Genomic DNA, 20,867 nt, shown 5'->3' with positions numbered 1-20,867 from the left:
GGGAGATTCCTTCTTTTTTTTACCATTATTGTTTTATTAACAAATTTCTCCTACAGGGGATTGATAAAGTTCTATCTAGACTATTGAACAGAAAGAAACACTTGGTCATACTTGACACACTTTACCACTGAAACATTCAGAAGAGTCACGTGGACGAATCCGTAAATAACTGATTTTTTTCATTGGTTGTTGCGTTAAATCTTACCCAGATACAGTAGGGGTATTTTCTGATTGGCTTTTATGTAGCCCCTTTCGTTTTTTGATTGGCTGGTAAGAGGCAGGCTCGACTGAAGACTCCAGAGGCAGCAGGAGATGCACTTGATGAATCCTGCCGATTCCATAGCGAGAGCGGCGCTTCTGCAGATGAATTTAATAATGATCAATGGAATTTTACTGGGGCACTGGAGACTTTTACTGGGGCACGTGCCCCAGTAAAAAGGGGCTGACGACGCCTCTGGGCGTGTCCATCATGTGCAGGATGTGTGCTTGGTGAAGAAGTATAGGGTAGCATCGACATTGCTCGTATTTTCTTCAGCATCTTTCATCACTTTGTAAAAAAAAACACACTTTCACTTTGAGACTTTTTATTGATTTGAATGAACATAAAGTTTAAGAAAATAGTCCCTCAATCAGGACAAACCATTCAGGAAAACTTTGACCTATTTTCTGGCAAAATTCTCATGATCCCAAACTTTGAAAACATAGACATCTGAACACAAGTGTAACAACAAACTAATAGAATTTCATTCATTAAAAATAAATTCAATAATAATAATTATAAAAAGGTCAAAATATCACACTTGTTGCTGCACTTTAATTTTCAGTCATACCTAATACAATGTGCAGTATCTGCATGCATGGGTTCCTTTGTCAAAAATATTTGGGAATTCCTTTTCGGATCAAATTCTTCATTCCATTAGTGTTTATTAAGGATTTCCGCTCTTCTTGTAATGGACAATAGGCTGGACAATCAAACGATGAGGACATTTTTCTCAGATTCACTGTTGACTATACTGCGGTTAATCTTTGAAGTGTAGTTCTCCCCTATAGCATCACTATTCTTGTCTATTGTGTAGCTCACCGTGGCAGTATAGGCTACTTAAAAAGCATAACATAGCATGGCAGGTTCTTAGTGTCTGTATATTGACGCTTGTGTGCGTGTCCTGTCCTACTTGATTCCCACACATTAGCATTCTGAACTTGCGTCGGGCTTGGTCATCTTCTGTGTGGAAAAAGTTAATATTAATGTGTTTATCGACATGTGCTAATGGTAACTTATAGCCAGGCCTTTTTAACACCATTTAAAAAAGATTGATTTTTTTTGGTATCGATTAGGCCTACTTTACATTACATATACTTACGATACATTGTATTTCAAAGATTGTATTGATTAGTCAGGTGGTAGAAATCTTTGCAGATGGAATTAGATTAGTGTTGTACAATGTTGCTATGTCAAACTTTTATTTGTGATTGCGCGCTGAGGGAAGGAGGCTGCGCGCGCGCCTGTGTGTCTGGTAAATAAACCAATCAATGTCACTCAAGTGCATTCATTAATTAATTAATGGTAGCCTATATGTTCTCTTTTTATGAACGTGTGTGTGTGCCATGCGACTGTAGCGGCTCACTCCGCCTGAGCACCCATGGAGGACAGTCCTTTCCGTCGAGTCGGTTTTATCTGGATTCTGTGTCCGTGCTGTCGCAAGATTCTCGGACATGAGTAGAAGTCAGAATTCTCTTGAGTGACTCTGAAGCTTTGCTCCTGGGCAAATCCTCTCTCTCTATCTGCACACGCACACAACCACGCACACAAGCGCGCAAAGACACACACAGACGCAGGAGCGCGCACAAACAAACTCACAAGCGCGCGCGCGCACACACACAAATACACATACACGAGCGCGTACACACGCACACACGCTCACAAGCGTGCGCACACACAAACACACATACACGAGCGCGTGCACACACACACACACACGCACGCACGCGCGCGCGCACACACACACACACACACACACACACACACACACACACACACACACACACACACACACACACACACACACACACACACACACACACACACTACTCCACCACCACAACGGCTCTCAGGTTCCCTCGCTTTGACAGACGTCATATGGCTTTTAGTTGCGAAACCAATCCATCGCCTGTTAGTTATTAAATGACATTTTACAATCATTGAATCTGGTATTGAAGGTGATTTATGGAGTCACCGCAGGATCCGGCGAACGACCCGGGAACGCGCAGCTGTGAGCCCACTACGCCAGGCATGGACACGCCGGGGAGCCTAGATCCCCGGAACAAGCAAGACCGTAACGCTGGAGCTATCAAAAGACCCAACTGTTCCCCTGCCAGCAAAGGTAGGATACTGGCTCTTCTTTGACATCCCATTGATCGCTAAGTGGAGGGTGATCTTGAGATACTGGAAAACTTCAAACGCGTAAGACCGATACATGCATCTGGTGCGATTCCCTTCCGAGCTCATGTCGGATACTCATACATGCTGTATTTCATTCGTATTTAATTTTAACAAGATGTTGGACAGCTTGAGTTACAGAGATCTCTCCCCGCTCAGTGTGCAACCAGAATTGACCTCGCAATCAGATCAAATTGAAGAGCAGAGGGCCGAGTTATGCATCGTCTATCTACTTTTTTATTTTGTAAGCTCAAAGATTCCCACACCTGAGAGAGTGCACATTTTCTGCCAAAACGGAATCCGTTTCATTCAATGTATCATGCCTCCTTTTTATTAGACGGGGAATAGGCTGGGAACTGCTGCACAACCAAGTGACAGCTGTAGATGAAAGGCGCTGTAGACAAGAAGTAAGAGGTATTATTTTGTTAATTTTTTTTACACCCAAATAGCGTACTCGATCAGTGAGTGAAACTCGCGGTAAGAACATCCGTATGAACCTACATTATTTAAAATCTTAGAGGCTCCCGGCGCCTTTCTGACCAACCAGAGGAGCTCAGGCGTACTGTGTTCGGGGAATCACTCTTATTGGTCTAACAAGAGCAAATGCAAATCTCCACAATAGCAAATAAACGTAGGGACCAAGCAGAGAGGAAGGAAGGGTTTCTTGTTTCAGAATGTTGATTCCACTCTTTTGTGCTTTCTCTCACCCTTACAATTCTCGAATCTTACCTACAGCCCCTTTGGGGGCAAATTATGTGTATTTGTTGCGCTAAATAGTATACGCTTAATGCTTGAGAGTAGGAGCTCAGGCTGAGTACCATGTTTATACAAGGCTCACACAAAGATGGATGAGGTCAGTGGAGGTGAAAGTTTCAATGTGGCAACTTTATCATTTGTGTGTATGCGTGTTAATGGGTGAAACTTGGTGAGTTTTATTCTTGTCGTCAGATTGGTAAATTACACTATAAGAAGAACGTCTCTTTAGTGAACAGCTGTTCAGATATTGAACAGCCTCCACCTGACCTTTCTTAGCTTGCTATCCAGATATTGGACAGTTATACTGTACTACGAGTGTTACGTCAATGTCAACAATGCATAATCGTAGGGCAAAGATCACATGCTATTTGGATAGGGTTGCTCAATCATCCAAGGGCATCTGCTGGGGACTGTTGACTTGCCCCTTCCCTGGTACCCTCACCTGCTTAAACGTGGCTACAGTGAGCCACGTTTAAATAGACCTGCTTCCAACACACGCACGTGCACGAGCACACACACATGTGAACGCACGCACGGACGCACGCACGCACACACACATGCACGCACGCACGCACACACTGTATGTGTGTAACCCTAACCCTAACTCTTCTTTCCAGTTTAACTGTAGCTGTCTTCTGCTTTTCCTGCCATGGTGTAGTCTAGACTCAAGTTTACACAGCTCTACTTTCTCTCATTTGAGTTTTAACAGGGTCAGGTTCGTTTTTTATGCCTACAACTTTTGATAATTATTAATAGTCACCATTCCTCTGGTCTGCGTTGGCCGAAGGGATGTTTTTGGACGGCAGTTCCAAAGCTTGATTGGCAGCTCAGTGAAGGCCCGCTAGGGGCCAGATGTGGCTTCCAGGTTCTGGATGGAACATAGGTTGAAGGCCTCAAAGGGCTGGATGTTGGCAGGGTCATGTTTCCACTTCATATCTGATGCTATTTTCTGTTCATGTGTGTAATTTTGGGTCATGAATGGCTGGGCTGCTTTTAAGAAACTAGAAAGATGAGCTGAAGTTGCTTTTGACGTTAACTCAAACCTTTCTTTACAGTGACTGCTTTAATAAACACCACATGAAACCATCTTTAAGAATTTTCTTTCTTTGCTGATGTGTTTCCGCGTTTCTGGCGAAACATCAACTCTTGAAGGATTCAATGGAGAGGCTACTTTATGGAGTGCATACAATTCAACACTTGCCCCCAGCATACAACTGGATCTGTATCAAGTCGTTTGTGAGAATATCTTTGTTGTGGTTGGAAAAGGGACCGCATCCCCTCAGATATTTGCATGTCGTGTTATTTTATAGACCATAACCATAAACCATAACATAGAACTCGTGGAAGGTTTGTTCCAAGTTGCTGCCGGACGTTTTGCACCAGCAAACATCATCAAGGCTGATAAAGTGAAAATATGACCAACTCACTGAGTGCATGCGGAGATCTTCCATAAGATGGTGCGATTCTACTTCAAGGTTGTTGGCAAACACCTTCCTGCATTGTTGTGATGAATCTAAAGCCCGCCGGCCTGTTGAATACGGTTCCACCATGCACTAAGATGTGGGTCTCTGTGGGGCTGTAATGCACTTGGTACAAAGCAGATAACAAGACGTAGCGGAGGTTTAAACTACATCTAGAGGAACTAGATCCTCGGCAGCCCAGTTGCATAATGGATGGTGTTTGTTTCACACAGGGCTTGTCCAGACTCAATGCCATTGAATTTGAATGAGTCTGATGCAATCTTCTGTAAACTAGCCTACAATGTCTTATGGAAATGTAATAGGATAATAGGTGTCTGTCTGATTTACCCAATCCTTGTCTTCACTACTTCTCTGATGGAAAGTCCTGCGATGTAATTGGCTGGCTCAGTTTTCTTTTTCCAGCTGAATATTTGAGTTGATGTCCCAATGATTTACTATTTGGCAGTGTGTGTGTGTGTGTGTGTGTGTGTGTGTGTGTGTGTGTGTGTGTGTGTGTGTGTGTGTGTGTGTGTGTGTGTGTGTGTGTGTGTGTGTGTGTGTGTGTGTGTGTGTGTGTGTGTGAATACACATGGCCTCATGTAGACAACGCTAAGCCAATTGGCATGATTTTTTCGTTTTTCAGGGATTTGATTTGATGATGCCAAATGTGTATAAGTATACAATTAAAAGCATAACATAAGCAAGTAATGTTAAGTCAATCAAAGCAGCTTCTGTTAACTGGCCTTTAATCTTTGATCCGATTCATAAGTTCACACTAGGCCTTTGCTTTGGCCCCCGATCCGGTGCGATCCGATGTATTTCCAATGAAAGAAGGATGGCGATGTGAAGCGTGCTGAACGGCACTGAAGAAGCGGCCAGGTGGTGTGGATTAAGTTTTTCATTAAATTGCGAGGCACAGCCAATAACAAGGACTTCGCTCTGTCCATGTGAAACCCCTTTTAAAGGTACAAAGAAGAAATAGAATAGACACTTGCAAGTCTGTTTTCCTTTCATTACACAACCTAAACATACACAAAACAGCAGAGACATAATAAAACTATCCACACAGGTTGAAGGGAAATATTGTTGTGATTTGCATTGATCAATTTGTCAATGTGCTAAAAAAGATTATGTGACTCAATTAAACAATTATATTTTAGATCAGCAGCGTAATGTTATATCCTGTGCCCCCCCCTCACAGGGAGGGGGCCTGGGCCCTTTCACAATGCACACCTACTTGTTTGTATTAGCTTGCTGGGACCCATGACATGGCCAACCTTTCGAGAGGTCTTTTTTTTGTACGTGGTAATGTGTTATGATTGTCGACATAGTAATTGATACCATTCTGTCACTGTTTCTAAAATAAGGCCATCATTTTGAGACAACATAGAAGTCCTATGTCTATACTGCCAGCCAGTTTGTGAAAGTTTCCAGACAGCGAGGTGTGTGTCTGTGTGTGCATAATGCTATAATGCTCCTGAGAAGTTTATTTTCACCAACAGAAAGTAGTTTCAATCCAAGTAGGAGGATAGAAAGAGGAAGAGGGAGGTGGCCCTGTATACATGCAGGTCGGCTGACGTCTACCAGGTGAATATGAAGATCTTGATTGGATATGTACTGCAGGTTTGCATTGAGGCGTACCAGCTCACAGACCATGAACTGTCGGGGATAGACCACCCCCTCGATTTTGCCAGCACATGAGGAGGGTTTGAGGACCTGCTCCGGAGGCCCGAAGCAGCTTCTAGAGACGGCCTGGCGGGGCTGGAACTGACGCAACCACTGCCTCAGAATGGAGCTTCTCCTCAGAACCGCTTCCTGCAGTTAACCTGGACTATGGCTGAATCAATCCCTGAAGAAACACTTTTGTGTAGAACAATACAACCGCTGGACAACTTCTGGGACTATTTTCAAGATTAGTATTATTTTTACATTTGTTGAGGAGTCTCTAGTACCTGGGTACTAGAGACTCCTCAACAAATGTACATACCTCCAGGGCAGAATCCGCCGTAGGATTACGAGTGCTTGTCACAAGCCTAGAGACATTCTCATCGAAGTCTCTCCAGATGGCATTCCAGATGGCACATGCTGGGTAGAGCTCCCTTCTTTGCGGCTACTTTCTGCTCTACTCCCTCAGCCTACTGGTTGTCAACCTTGCTGCAGAAATGCAGAGGCGTTGATAGGCCTTATCAGGGGCTCTGTCCCACCGGAAGGCTTTTCTCTTGAACCTGGGGTCCAGTGCTGCTGCCTCCAAGAGAAGAACTTGGAGTCTGTGGGACATCTGTCTGCAAATGTTGTCCACCAATTCCTTCACAGGCTCTGAGGTTTCCAGCAACTGAGGTTCATGGCCTCAGCAGTTGAGTTTCATGGCCTCATCACAAAGAAGGTTCAGATTCTTGGACCCTTAAAGTTATACGCAGGCCTATTTCATATGCCACATCGCTTATTATACACTCTTCAACTATGAAGGAACAATAAATGTATCACAAAGATGGCATGGGCCGTAACCATGGGGATAACACACCTCCTTCTTTGCTAGGACTGTACCCTAAACCCAACATTTGCTGTTTTTTAAGACAAACATGTCTTGAAATATAAATGAAGGAATTTTTAAAAATGCCTTGGCATGCGCCGTATTCACAGCTCTGAGGTACCACACTTCACTGTTGTGTACAAAAATTGTTTGAATAGTCCTCCAGCCTCCAGGGTCTCTTGTCCTATTCTACATTTTGATCTAGCTGGGCTATCTGATCCTGGATCACAAGTGACTTTCAAATCAAAGATCGGATTTGATTGAGAGTAGGGTTATAACCTCTGGGACCAGTTGACCCAGTTCAACTTCTCTCCCTCTTAGTCTCCTGACACACGGTTGATACTCCTTAAAGCCTCCGACAAGGAAAATCTGTGTTTTCGTTTAAAGTATGTCATTTAGGGCAGGTTATACTTCTTAATAAATCATAAGAATTAATCTCATTCCAAATGCAAACTGTCGCCAATTATTTTTTTGGGGTGTTTTCGGGTCCCAGGTTAAATTTGGGTCGGATTAAAAGTGGATTTGCCGATGTCAGCACACTCTCAAACGAAACTCCCTGTTGAATGATGAACAAACCAATCAAATGCAATGAAACATTTTTGGTTCTGCATGTAAATAATTACATATATTCAAACCACTCCATCTCGTAACCATGCAGCACAGATGTTTGGCAAATAGTATTAGCAAAAGTATTCATGGCAAAACCATCAAAAAGATTCATACTGTGAAAACGAGGATTACAATACATGGACAGCCTTGAAGCTCAGCAAATTATTTAAAACACACCGATTAGTAGTGGAGACTATCTTTAGAATTATGATGATATAGCAACTAACCATGACAAATTTAATTGAAATGCTTATCGTTATGAATAGCTTGTCGTTTTTTATTCAGTAATCTATTCATTTCAAATATAGCATATGGACCATAAAGCACTTAATTTCAACATCATATTTAATTTTTTGATATGTTCGCACTGGTTGCTGTGAACAATGAGCGCTGACTTTTTATTTTTTTCAGTTTGGCCACCTGTCTTTGAGGAGTAGACAGACTGGGGGGAAAGTGTGAAAAGAGTAGGCCTAAGTCTGGGTTTATGTTTATAAAACTCTCCATTCATTTTTCGATTTCCAAGGGGCATCACCATCGGACGCAGACCAAAATGCCGCTTGACACAATTGGATGGTCCTACAACCAATCAAAGCAACGAAACGGGTGACAGATGCAGCACTGAGCGACAAAAAATAACATCTTTCTTCTCAAGAAAAGCTTTTAGCGCAGGTATTTGTTCTTCTCTTACTGTACGTTCACACCAAAAGCTATCTACATTCTACATGCGCAATAAAGCGATAAAATGCTTGAACGATAGCTTTAAAGCTATAAAGCTGTAAATGAGAGTTGAAAACGGCTCAACTCTATGCAAATGAGCTAGTAGCGTTTCGGCCTTAAATGACCGCCAGCCAATCCGAATGTAGATATCTCTCGCCGGCGTGGGTCCCAGTAAACATGCGCGCAAGAAAGATATGAGCTGTAAATATTTTGGACAGCGTTGCGTTTTGAGCTATTCTGCGATTTTGTATCTTTTACAGCTTTTTGTGTGAACGTACAGTTAGTGAAAATACACCGTCAAGTTTTTTAATACTATCTCGATGATGGAATCAGCGGCAGTCATATTTGTATTTGTTGTGAAAATGCCTCCCTCATCCTATTTATCCCGCCTCTGTTAGAAAAACGGTTGTGATTGCTTGGTCTATCTCGTGGCAGTCCTGGGCAGAAATCTTTTTGAATGGGAGGAGAGGAGACCCAGACCTTATCTGCAGAGCAAATGAAACCTTGGCTTGCGGGATTCGTCTGGTTCCCAACGAAGCAAAAAAAAGGTAGTAGAAGATGAAAGGGAAACAGATGTTCAGATGGATTTGTAGATGGTCGGTTGGAGAAGTTAAAGATAAGATGGAGAGGACAGGGAAAGGAAATCGCCTCATTTCCATCTGCCCACAGCCCTGAGGGCGGATCCCAAACTGATCCAGCTAACCAAAGAAATTCCACCATGATTAGCAAGTTGTTAATAGGGCTATCTTGAAGCCACTGCCAGGAGATATGCTACCTTGCATTGGATATTGAATTCGACAGCATCTCTAAATATGGGAATGTTGTACATGACGGGTGGCCGGCAGCAATCCAGGCACTGGTTAATTATCTTAATAGTTCATTAATCATGACAGCATGATGGCAGTTTGACGACTCGCTGTGTTGTACACTCTGCAGGAACTATGTTTTATAACTATAACCACACATTTATAAATAACTCTTAGGGGGGAAAAGTGAAAAGAAAATAGTTTCTCTTTCCAGACACGTTTTCAAAGGTGTTACACTTAAGATAGCTGAAATACTTGTCAGAGTGTTGGGGAGGGATGACGCATTATTCTGATGCCTCATGTATCGTGGTTTCGGGGCCTAGACTTGTTACATTACTATATAATGTAACAAGTAGGCCAACATGTATGTACAGATTTATAACATTCAATACATTGACTCATTGTGCGATACAAAGAAAATTGCATCGATGACCTATGTGACTATATGATTCTCTGTGACTATATGACTATATGAATATTTCTTTCTCGTGACATGCTGACTCCTCTGCCAGGAGAGCTTTATTCAGATTTTCACCAAGTAGGAGTTTTTCTACCTTTTTGGGATTGGGAAATGTGGAATTTTCTTTGTAAATTTGGTGATTAAGTTATTTTTGATTTCATTACATTTTGTTCAGTTTATGAGGAAGCGAGATTCTCTCTCTATTTCTCCTCCTTCACATTGAGTAAAAAATAATTTATTTCTTGGTTGGTTTCTATGACGACCAGTTTCAACAGCCAGTTTATGGCCCTAAGGGGTAAGGGTTATTTTATTATTGTTAAGTATGGAGCCCATTCAAATTTCAAAAGAGTTTCTCCCATACGATCTTTGGCAACATGTTCACTGCTTTGGTATGAATTATCTTTTAGATTTTTATAATTAGAGGGGATATGCAATTTGAATAAGTGTTTCCTCATGCAGTAAAATGCCCTCCAAGCCTTTTCTGCTAAAGCAACAATAGCCTTGTTGAGGTTTCCTGAGGCACTCATTTTAAGGCCACGGTATGTGTACTCTTATCAAATCAACCTCACACACACACATACCAGACATCTCAATTTAAAAATAAAACAAACAGTGTAGGCATTTGACCAGATTGTACATATGTAAATATAAAGACAAACATCGTGTGTCATCCTGATATGTACGTGATGCATAATGTTTTCCCTCATTCATTAAAAGCAAGCGCAAATACACGCACGCACGCGCACACACACAGACACAGACACAGACACACACACACACAAACCATTCTTCTTGCAACCAGCATGGAGGAAGTCAGGGTTATAGATTTGTAACAATGAAGGTGACAGAGGAGCCACTGCTGTCACTGAACGATGATTTATTAATAGGCCTCCTGCTCTGATGTCCGTAGTATGCTGCTTCTCAGTCCACACACACGCATGCACACGCACACGCACACACACACACACAGCAGCGGTGATGGATGGTAGTATCATGCGGTATAAAACAACACGGGCTGTGCCCCTGCCGTGGAGGACGGGGATGGGAGTAGGTTGGGGATCCCACCGCTCCATGAGGAGAATGCTTTGCTCCTCTGGTGTCTGCAGACTCAGGGATATCCACGTCAGCAGGGAGAGGGTTTCAGACAGGTCAAACCAGGCAGGGAGTTCACTGGGACTGGGCAATGCTGTGCAACTCTAGCCTGGCTATTGCCAGACCAAGCCCAATCGTAGAGTGCACGTTGGTCTGGGGAAGCTGCTGTCAGTTTCTTCAGCACAAGAGGCGTGATCAACGGGCCTGGTTCAAATGACTCTGTACGCAATTGGCTGCTTGCCGTCGCTTCCCTGTCGTCATTGTGTTAAACCAGCCAATAGAGTGCCAGGGGGAAGAGCCAGCTTGGTGATTGGCTCCCGTAAAAGCGTATCGGAAGCAGAAAGAAATATATTGCTCCTCTCCAGACCCTTCTGCAGGGCGAATTCAAATCGCCGACTGAATGGGCTGCGGGTTACCCAGTCTAGTGCAACTCACATCTCTCTGATGTTCCTCATCATCGTCCTCTTTAGTACATTTTAAGGAGATACTTTACTGTGTTTCTTTTTTTCTGTTCTAAACTGGGGCAGTTTGAGTTCTGTTATTTCATTTCTAGCTGTTGTTCGTTAAATCCATCTCTCCAGCTGATGAAAGTGTTTTTTCCCAGTGTAATGTCATGCATCTTTTACGTCTGAGATTTCCAGCTTTTTACGTTCAGAAAATAATGACCTGATGTCTCCCTTCCCCCTGGGTGGTGGGTTACTGGTTACTTCCTGTTTCCCCTGTGATGACATCATCAAAGTATGCATAAAATGTACAACATCTACTCAGTCGAGCCCCTAACTACACACTCACATGCACGCACGCACACACACACCCACACGCGCACGCACACACGCACGCACGCACGCACGCACGCACGCACGCACGCACGCACGCACGCGCACACACACACACAGGCACACACACACACACACACACACACACACTTATTCTCTGATGTCTTGGATTCATGCTGCTGTTTGAGCTCTGCTTCTTTCCGTTATCTCTCTCTCCCTCCATATCTTGTCTCCAGCTTCTTGTAGCTGTGGTGCCAGTGGACCTTGTTTCAAGAAGTCTCTGTGTCCCTGTGTTCAAAGATATCTGTCCCTGTGTTCAACTTATCTGTCCCTGTGTCAACATATCTCTGTGTCCCTCTTTGTTCATCATTCTACAATAAGGGTTCCCATGTGGTTGGCGTGACACTCTGCAGATTCTTATTAATTTGCATTGTGCTACTGCTATAGCTTCTGCTACATCAGCAACAGCGCAGTTGTCGTTAAGTATTCACTCTTTAAGCACAGGTCTTCCTGATTATTAAAACATTTCTTACTTTGGCCACTTATATTTCTTATGCCCCGAAGAGGAGACCTGAAACAAATCAAATGTTAATGTCTGACAAGTCGTACAGCGCACAGTCACATTAAAATGAATGGGCTGACAAAAGTCTGCATTTAGCTCATGCTACTGATTAAGAGGACAAGGGTGCATAGAACTTAACAATATTAAGACATAATCCAGAGAGAAAGATCTGTGTCTTTTGAGGTTTGTGAAGTAGGAATGGATGTTTCTGAGTTTGGCTTTTTGTGCTTGATGATAGAATGATGAGTGCCATCCATCTCTAGAGGTGTTTCATGATTGGTTATAAGAAAGGACATTAGCCAATACATGAGAGCCCAGTGACGGAAAGGTTAATGACAAAGAGATTGGAACTATAATGATTTATTTCTGTACTTTCTGGATCACTATGACCTTTTTTTGTAATATTATAGGATTATCTTGTGAACAAACGGGATGTTTCAGATCTAGATGTAGGGCTACCCTTCACTATTTCGACTGAAGATGGCTTTTAAGTCACAGCGTTCGAGCAACAACCTTGCCCAAGGGCACAAAGAAGCAGAGTTTGATAGAGAAAGTAGTCAAGCAGTAACCGCTTTATTCTAGATGAAGCCGTCAGAACAAAGTGGGGGAAAAGCTACTTAAGCATTTAAACATTCTTACGATAAATGTTGGCTAAATGTTTGAATTTAAAACTTTGCTCTTTTCCAAAACTTATTAAGCTGACTTAAAAGGCATGCAAGGAGTGCTCTCACCAGTTTCAAAGTCTTTCGTATAAGTAGATGCAGTATTTTATACAACTGTACAAACATTAAACAAATACTATTAATAAAATAAATGTGATTATTAGTTAATAGATAATGATTAAAAATAACGATATATATCCACAGTTGAACTCTGAATAACTAATAATAATCCTAAACATTTTAATATTTTTTAATATGTAATTTAAATATTTATTAATATTATTTAAAAAAATCACAATATTATTTGTTCTAACATGGCAGGGGATGAGGTGCCTTGACCTCTGTCTGCTCATCCAAAAAACTTTCATCTTGATACAGATCCATCAAAACCCTGAGTGTCGGTCGCACGGCTCAGAGACAGTGATGTTGGTGCATAATCGATGGTGATCACTTTAGTGCTGGCTAATGAGAGTTTGATGGCTATGATGGTAAACTGGGGATATTCTCCTCGCGAGACAGACTGGAATAACCTTCAGACCATGACCAGTCCGTCTCGTCTCACCATGCTTTTTAGGACACTACTACCCTCAGCTTAGTGAGGCGCTCTTTATGTTACTAAATGTCTCAGCTACTGATATATATTGTTTACATATAAATACAAGTCAAAAAAACGATGGTTACTTCTTGTGATAATGAGGAATGCATGTGATTCTTAAAGGAGGCATATTATAGTGTTTAACAACAAGTAGGCCTAAACATAGTATTTGAGTTCCAGAAAACATGTTTTTGAAGCTGTTTGCTGGAAATAGCTTTAAGGAAAAAAAATCGGGCCTACCGCTATTCCCCTCTGTTTCAGTCCCTTCAGAATGCGCTGTTTCTGGTGTCTGTAGCTTTAATGCAAATGAGCTGCTGCCCATTGACCAATGAGCTGTCAGACTGAACCACAGCATGGAGGAGAAGGGATTGTTGCCGTTTGTGGACTCCTGGAGCTGTATATCTATATAATATAATAAAATAATAATAATATTATGTATGGGTATTTATATAATATTATATCTAATATCACGGCAAAAAGCTATATGCGCCTCGGATGATATTATGAATCATAAAGACTGCGTTTGACGTCTCTGGCACTTTCAAGACTCGTAGTGGGGGATATCTCGGCCATGGTTGAGAAGAATTTGGGGAAAGGAACTTTGGCCTTGACTTTCGGAAGTCCATGGACCAAGACATGGAGGAGAAAGGGATTGTACTCCGGGAGCTGAGATGCCGAACTGCCGCCGAGCTCCCCGCGCAGTCCGCAGTCCGGCAGCTCAGCTCCGGGAGTACAATCCCTTTCTTCTCCATGTTTCCTCCTCCGGACTGCCACCGAAGCTTCGGCGACAGTCCAACAGCTCCGGCGGTGCCGCGGGCAGAGAAGGGGATTGTACTCACGGAGCTGAGCTGCTGCCGAGATCCCCCCGCCGGAGCTGCTCGTCCGCTGGTCCACAAAATCTTAGCTATGGTCTGATTGGAGGGGAGTGGGGAAGTGGGAGGTAATATTCAACTGTGCCCCCTTCCTACGTAGGAGGCGGCGCCGAAACTGACTCGCTCGTTTGGTAACTGTAGGCTGGGTATATTCAGAAATGCAAAAAAATCATGTACAGACTTTTATCAAAATTTGTATGTGTGTTGGAGCACCAAAGACCCCAAAAATCTCCCAGGAAAAGGGTTGTTTTCATAATATGTCAGCTTTAACACCCTATTTTCCAGGCTGTTAGCAATTGTCAGTGATAAGGTGAGTTGATCACTGATGTAGTCCATGAGTCGGAATTCTACCTATCTAAGGATCTATCAAAGGATTCACTGTTTTGTCATTTTTGTGATCATTGTGTGTGTGTGTGTGTGTGTGTGTGTGTGTGTGTGTGTGTGTGTGTGTGTGTGTGCGTGTGTGTGCGTGTATTTTCCTGGAAGATGTATTGTTGATGGAATGACGAGGCCTGATGATTTATTTTGAAGTTGTCAAATTTATACAGAATTATACCCAAATACTCCTTAATATTGGGAGATGATGAAATGATGAGTTGTCGCCTGTGACACAGCCGATATACTTGAGGAACAATAGTTCCCCATGTTAATATCAGTTGTGAAGCTGGTTAGCTTCATGCACCACTGGACATCTGGAGCTGGCCTATAAATGTTTCATGAACAGTGTTCTCCATAGGAGCTACGGAGCTCCTATGGAGCGACTGGGGCTGAATATCACAAGCTGCAGATGCCTCATTGTGGGGGTGTATGTGTGTGGTTCAGTGCATGTATGCATTCATGGTTGGATGGGTCTGGATTCATGGAGGAGCAAGTTAGTAAATCACTGCACATTCTGTTGTGCTCAATGTCATGATTCTGCCTTTATTGAACCACAAACAGAAAATAAATAATACGTTCAACCTCATACAGAAGGATTCGTACAGTGTACATCAGTGATGACACTGATGAAGGATGGTGTCCCTGCTCAACACCCCATCATTGTTGAATTCAGCAATGCATCTCTCTCACCAGGCAGTGTGTAGTTGGAGACTCCAATATACTCTGACTCTCGTCTGACTCTGGTGCCCCTCATTCTCCTGTGCAGCTTTTCACAGTGTCAACGACTCAATCCTCCTCTCCAGACTTGCACAGCATCTCGGATTCACTGGCACAGCCCTGTCCTGGTCCCACCCGTTCATAACTGACAGACGGCAACGTGTCACCGTCGATAACTACAGATCCACCACAGCCCCAGTATCACAAGGAGTCGCCTACTGATCAGCCTGCTACCCTCTATCATTTACACACTGCCTCTTCTACACATGAAAGATGCTCTTGTGAGAAGAGGTGCCACTTGGATGAGTATGTAAAGCTGACTCCGGGGGCGCTATCAGAGGAGACAGCGTTAAGTGAATGATAGTTGGCTCCTCCATCTCTACACTCCAGCCTGCAACCTGAGCTCTGGCGATCGCTGGGCCCCTTCTGGCCTGTCCGCCTCAACGTGGTCAGGCTGGCACCACGGGGGGGGGGAGAGATACCTCAGGCTCGGCCGCCCCATCGGCTCTGGAGCCGCTGCAGACAGATTAGTGAGGCGGACTCTATTACTACAGCTTTTTTCTGTATCCTATTGTAGCTTCAAATTGATTGTGCAGCATATATGGACTTTGTGAAAAGTCTCCACTCACAGAGTCACAGCAGGGATGGATACGCCACGTACACCAGTAGCAGCAGGACAGATACACCAGGAACAGCAGGGCACACCAACCACACACACATTAAGGTGTCTCACGGTGTGAACTGCACAGTGTCAGCGAGAGTGCAGAGCTGGAAGCAGGGCTCCTTGTTAGTGCAGAACACAGAGGATTAAAGCCGCCGAATTTAGCTGTCATGAATCCTAATCAGGCTCCTCTACTGTTGGAATCTTGTCAGCTGCTGTTCTCTTTGAAGTTCTTGTGTTGTATCGTGTGTGTGTGTGTGTGTGTGTGTGTGCGCTTGACTGAGTTTTAGGCAGTGTCTAGTGTTAGTGAATAAGAGGCATTGTCTAGTGTTAGTGAGTTAGAGGCAGTGTCTAGTGTTAGTTAATTAGAGGCAGTGTCTAGTGTTAGTGAGTTAGAGGCAGTGTCTAGTGTTAGTTAATTAGAGGCAGTGTCTAGTGTTAGTCAGTTTTAGGCAGTGTCTAGTGTTAGTCAGTTTTAGGCAGTGTCTAGTGTTAGTGAGTTAGAGGCAGTGTCTAGTGTTAGTGAGTTAGAGGCAGTATCTAGTAGTTTTAGGCAGTGTCTAGTGTTAGTGAGTTCTAGCAGTAAACTCCTACAGCTAATCCGCTTAACAAAACTTGTCACTCCATCACAGTGTGCTGCTCAGTGGATAAAGAAGAACGGCAAAAACCTATTTTCCGCCGCGAAACTCACTCTACTAGTGCTGATCTTGTTCTTGTTTAATAGTATTTATTGAGCCTGTTCTTCAATAACTGCACTTATGGCTGTGTTTACTTTACTAACGTTGACATTATCTCTCGTTGCTTCGGGAGACGCCATGACGTTTGTTGTTGTTGTTCCAGCAACAGCCTGTAACAACAGTCCCAGATTGGTCCAGTAACGTCATCAACTACGACACAGTCACTGATTGGCTATGATTACACTGTGATTTGTGGAGATTGACGACTGGATGTCCACACTGATCCCTGCAACGAAACAGAATGTCAAATCACGTGATCAGGATGGTCTCAGGCTAATTTCCACAATGCGCGTGGCTGCTCATTGCCAAGGCTTTTGACCATTGAATACCATTTGAAACAGCAAGAACCACATAAAGGCTTCTCTTCCACACAGAGCCATTTGAGAAGTATTTTTGCAGGGAGTAGAAATCCGAAAACTAATCTGGCCGCTGCATTCCAGGGTCAAGTGTGGTCATAAGACCTGTGTTCCGATCTGGCACAGCCAATCACAAGGTCGCACTGAAAGTGTAGCCGAGGTGTCCTGAGAGTTCACAAGTCTACATTGCTTGTCTGATCAGCTCATCAGATTACTGTTTGGGGTCGCTTTGGCTCTATCAAAAAGATACAGGCATCCGATTCTGCTGTCTCAAGCAATTACACAAAATAACGTTTTTTTTTGCAATGTGATTTAATTATATCGTCATACATTTAATTTAAATAGATGTCTCAGTTTCCCGGATTAGGTTCATCCCTTTCATCTATTTTAGGCCCATTTGTTTTGTTGCTGTAATTTAAGCATTGCCGCCTCTTGTGTTGCTGTTTTGGCAAGAGAAAACACTGTAATGGGAGTCATCTTCAGCTCTTATATCCCCACACACCAGAACCCAGCTGCTAGGCCATGTTGTCAGGACTTTAACCTAAATGTTGTCCTGCTGTCCGGTATCTATGTGAAATCAATCAATTGTTATCTTTTATTTAATGGGACATATCAGATGAATTGACGCCAACTCACAAATGAATAAACATAAACCCGAAAGACAGAACAGCCAATGACCATCCATTGCCTCATGATTATATATTTTGCTCAATAAAAGTAAATAACATTACTGCTGTGATACTCTATACTTGCTGTGTATGTGTGTGGGGGCGTGCGTGTACGTCTATGTTGATTGTAAGCTTGTGTTGAGGGGGAAATAGAGCCGTGTATTGTTGGGTAACGAGTGAGTCACAACCCTCCTGTTGCTGTGTTCATTGGAACCATCTTGGGATGGCAGCCTGAGGTAAGAAGCGTAAACAGGGCACAGATAAAGCAGGGCGCCCTCTCAGCGAGGCAACATTTCCCCCCTGAAGCAACTCTGCATACATCCCGAAAGCCCCCACCCACAAACGCATACACACAAACATATGCACTCCGCACCCCCTCTGTACACTCACGCTTCAGCGTGCAGCACCCTAATGAGACACAAGAAGAGGGAGAAATGAAAGCAGTCTCTGCTTTGGTGATCGTTTTCCCCACGGAGGACTCGATCCCCCAGGGAGCCCAACGCTGCCGCCACGTTGGATGACAAATGTACCGCGCGTGTGCGTGTGCGTGTGCGTGTGCGTGTGCGTGCGCGTGTGTGTGTGTGCGCGTGTAGGTGTGTGAGCATTGTGGGGGGCTTCATTAATCGCTTGAATGTATGAAAAGTTAAGTGGTCCTTCCGTTCATCTTCTGTTCAACCAAAACACAACCGACCCCAAGCAAGGACACTCCAGCGTGCAACGCATCAGCCCCTTGGTTAATTCATCTAAACACGTTTTAGCTGCTGAAAACTGAAAAGTTCTCACACAACGCGCACAAGTACAGGCATGGAAGATATACAGAGCACAAAAGATGGATTTTGAGGAATGAGAAGAAACTGACATGCCCATCACTTTTAAATACAATGTTTTTGTTCTGCACATCAGCCCCCCTCCCTCAGGGCAGCCATACTCGACTCGCCAGAGATGACTCTTTTCGCCAAAACTTTATAATAAAAAACTTTATAAACACTTTATAATTCAGCAAATTCTCAGAGTAGCACCCTACAGATATCAGAGTAGCATCCTACAGATATCCGAGTAGAATCTCACAGATCTCACTAGCACCTTACAGATCTCAGAGTAGCATCCTACAGATCTCAGAGTAGCATCCTACAGATCTCAGAGTAGCGTCCAACAGCTCTCATCAGGGCCCTAGAGATCTCAGTAGCGTCCTACAGATCCCGGTATCACTGAGATCTGCCACCACCGAACACACTCACAAGAGCTCTGACATGCCTGCATGGAACACCTGTTCTGCCAGTAACATTTCTTCCATCCCTGCCACAAACCGGTTTAAACCTCTTCCTGTGTCCTGGCTGTCAGAGCGGCCCAGTAAAGCCACCTATGGTGTGTGGCAGGGGAGCAGCTGCCACATTCATATAAGAACCTTAACGTTTAGCTTGCTTTGTTGGATTTTAAGCACCTCAGGGGATACACTGTTCTACTGTTGAGCAGGGCACTATTCGCTTCTCTAATGTCAGAATTAGTTGTGGGAGTGCGTGTGGATGATGGCTGGTTTAAGGTTGGGGTGTTGGTGGGCAAAATTCTGCGCAGTACAATTAACTTTGCAGAGTGTGATGAGATGGAAGGTCTTAAATGGACCGCCTATCAGTGTATGTGCGTTAGTTTGGACCATGTAGTAGAAGTAGTAGTAATAGCAGTCAGCAGATAGGGGGCGCATGTCTAAAGTGTCCGACCAGAACTAGCATTTTTTTTTATGGGCATTTTGAGAATGTAGACTTGAAGTGACTGACAAGATGGAATGCAAGATGGCTTCTCCTTTCAAAACAGATATTCTCACAGCACATTTTATTCCCTAATATTGAACGGATAGCTCGGCCACTTCTAACTAATTGCCCTCAAATAATAGCTGTAACGTTTGACATCACGTTTTGAAACCTTTTTACATTTCCACTCGCATCAGAATCATCTGAAGTGCGGTTTGAACCGAGGGATGGGCTGAGATCAAACAAACACGGAGATATCAGCGGGCAACACAAGCTCTGCCGCTACACAGGGTCCTGTGTGAAGCACTCCTCCCTTCCTCCACCTCACCTCCTCCAGGTCACCGCTACCCCCGCTCCTATTATCTTCCTCCACCCTCCTATTCCTCCCTTCTCCATCCTCCTCCTCTTCTCTCCGACTACAATCTATACCCTCTCCTTTGCCAACCTTACTTCTGTATTCTCTCTTCCCCACAACTTTTCCCCTTTATTTCCTTTTATCCATCCTCCCTCCTTCCCCTCCTCCCTGGATCCCTGGCTCCTTTCCTGCCTACTGTCTCCTGTGCCTAGTCTCTTGCAGGCTCCAGCTGTTGGGCCGACCTGCCAGCATTAGACGTGTGTGTGTGTGTGTGTGTGTGTGTGTGTGTGTGTGTGTGTGTGTGTGTGTGTGTGTGTGTGTGTGTGTGTGTGTGTGTGTGTGTGTGAGTGACATCCTATCGTGGTCTGAGGTGGTCAGCAAGTTAGTGAAGAAAAAGGCTAGCTTCTCAAAAATTCTAGTTTCCTTACTGTGGCAGGTGGGGAGGGGGGGGGGGGGGGGGGGGGGGGGGGGGCAGGCTATGTTGTTTGTGACTTCGTTTTCTCTGTGTAAAGGCTGTTAAGTGGTTGTGACACAGTGCACAGACTGCTCTATGGTGATTCACTTTGCATTTCAATGTGTGTGGAAGTATGTATGGGCCCATATATGTATGCATGCATAATGTAAGCAGGAGGATTTCACTATGAAGCGAGCGATGAATCAGGATTCTTTACAGCACTGCTCAGAACATACAGGGAGACCCCCCATATTGGATGGAGAGAGTAAGGTGTAGATTTGTGCTATTTTGTAAGGCCTGCCACTGGCTTGTGGTTCTTATAAAGCGTTAATGTTCCTCTCGTACGGACACTATTGTCCGTATACATGGCTTTGTAGAATAAGGATTTAATCCCTGATTCGTTCTGAGGATTTTACTCCTGTGTGTGAGTCTGTCACCCATGAGGACAGCTCCAAAAGCGTC

The 20,867-nt window shown here is 43.8% G+C and overlaps 1 protein-coding gene across 1 annotated transcript in view; it reads left to right on the top strand.

Annotated features, from left to right (window-relative positions):
* The first annotated feature begins 2,075 nt into the window (after nucleotides 1-2,075).
* Nucleotides 2,076-20,867, top strand: part of LOC115558705 (nuclear receptor ROR-alpha A) — a 91,732-nt gene continuing 72,940 nt past the window's right edge. The window contains exon 1 of the mRNA XM_030377081.1: nucleotides 2,076-2,381. Within this exon, the coding sequence (XP_030232941.1) occupies nucleotides 2,225-2,381 (157 nt within the window). The 5' untranslated portion in view covers nucleotides 2,076-2,224. The remainder of the gene's footprint in view (nucleotides 2,382-20,867) is intronic.

This window comes from Gadus morhua, chromosome 14 (assembly GCF_902167405.1).
Source record: "Gadus morhua chromosome 14, gadMor3.0, whole genome shotgun sequence".
NCBI classification, from domain to species: domain Eukaryota; kingdom Metazoa; phylum Chordata; class Actinopteri; order Gadiformes; family Gadidae; genus Gadus; species Gadus morhua.
Note: the sequence above shows the minus strand (reverse complement) of the source record. Positions and strands in the feature narration are given on the sequence as shown.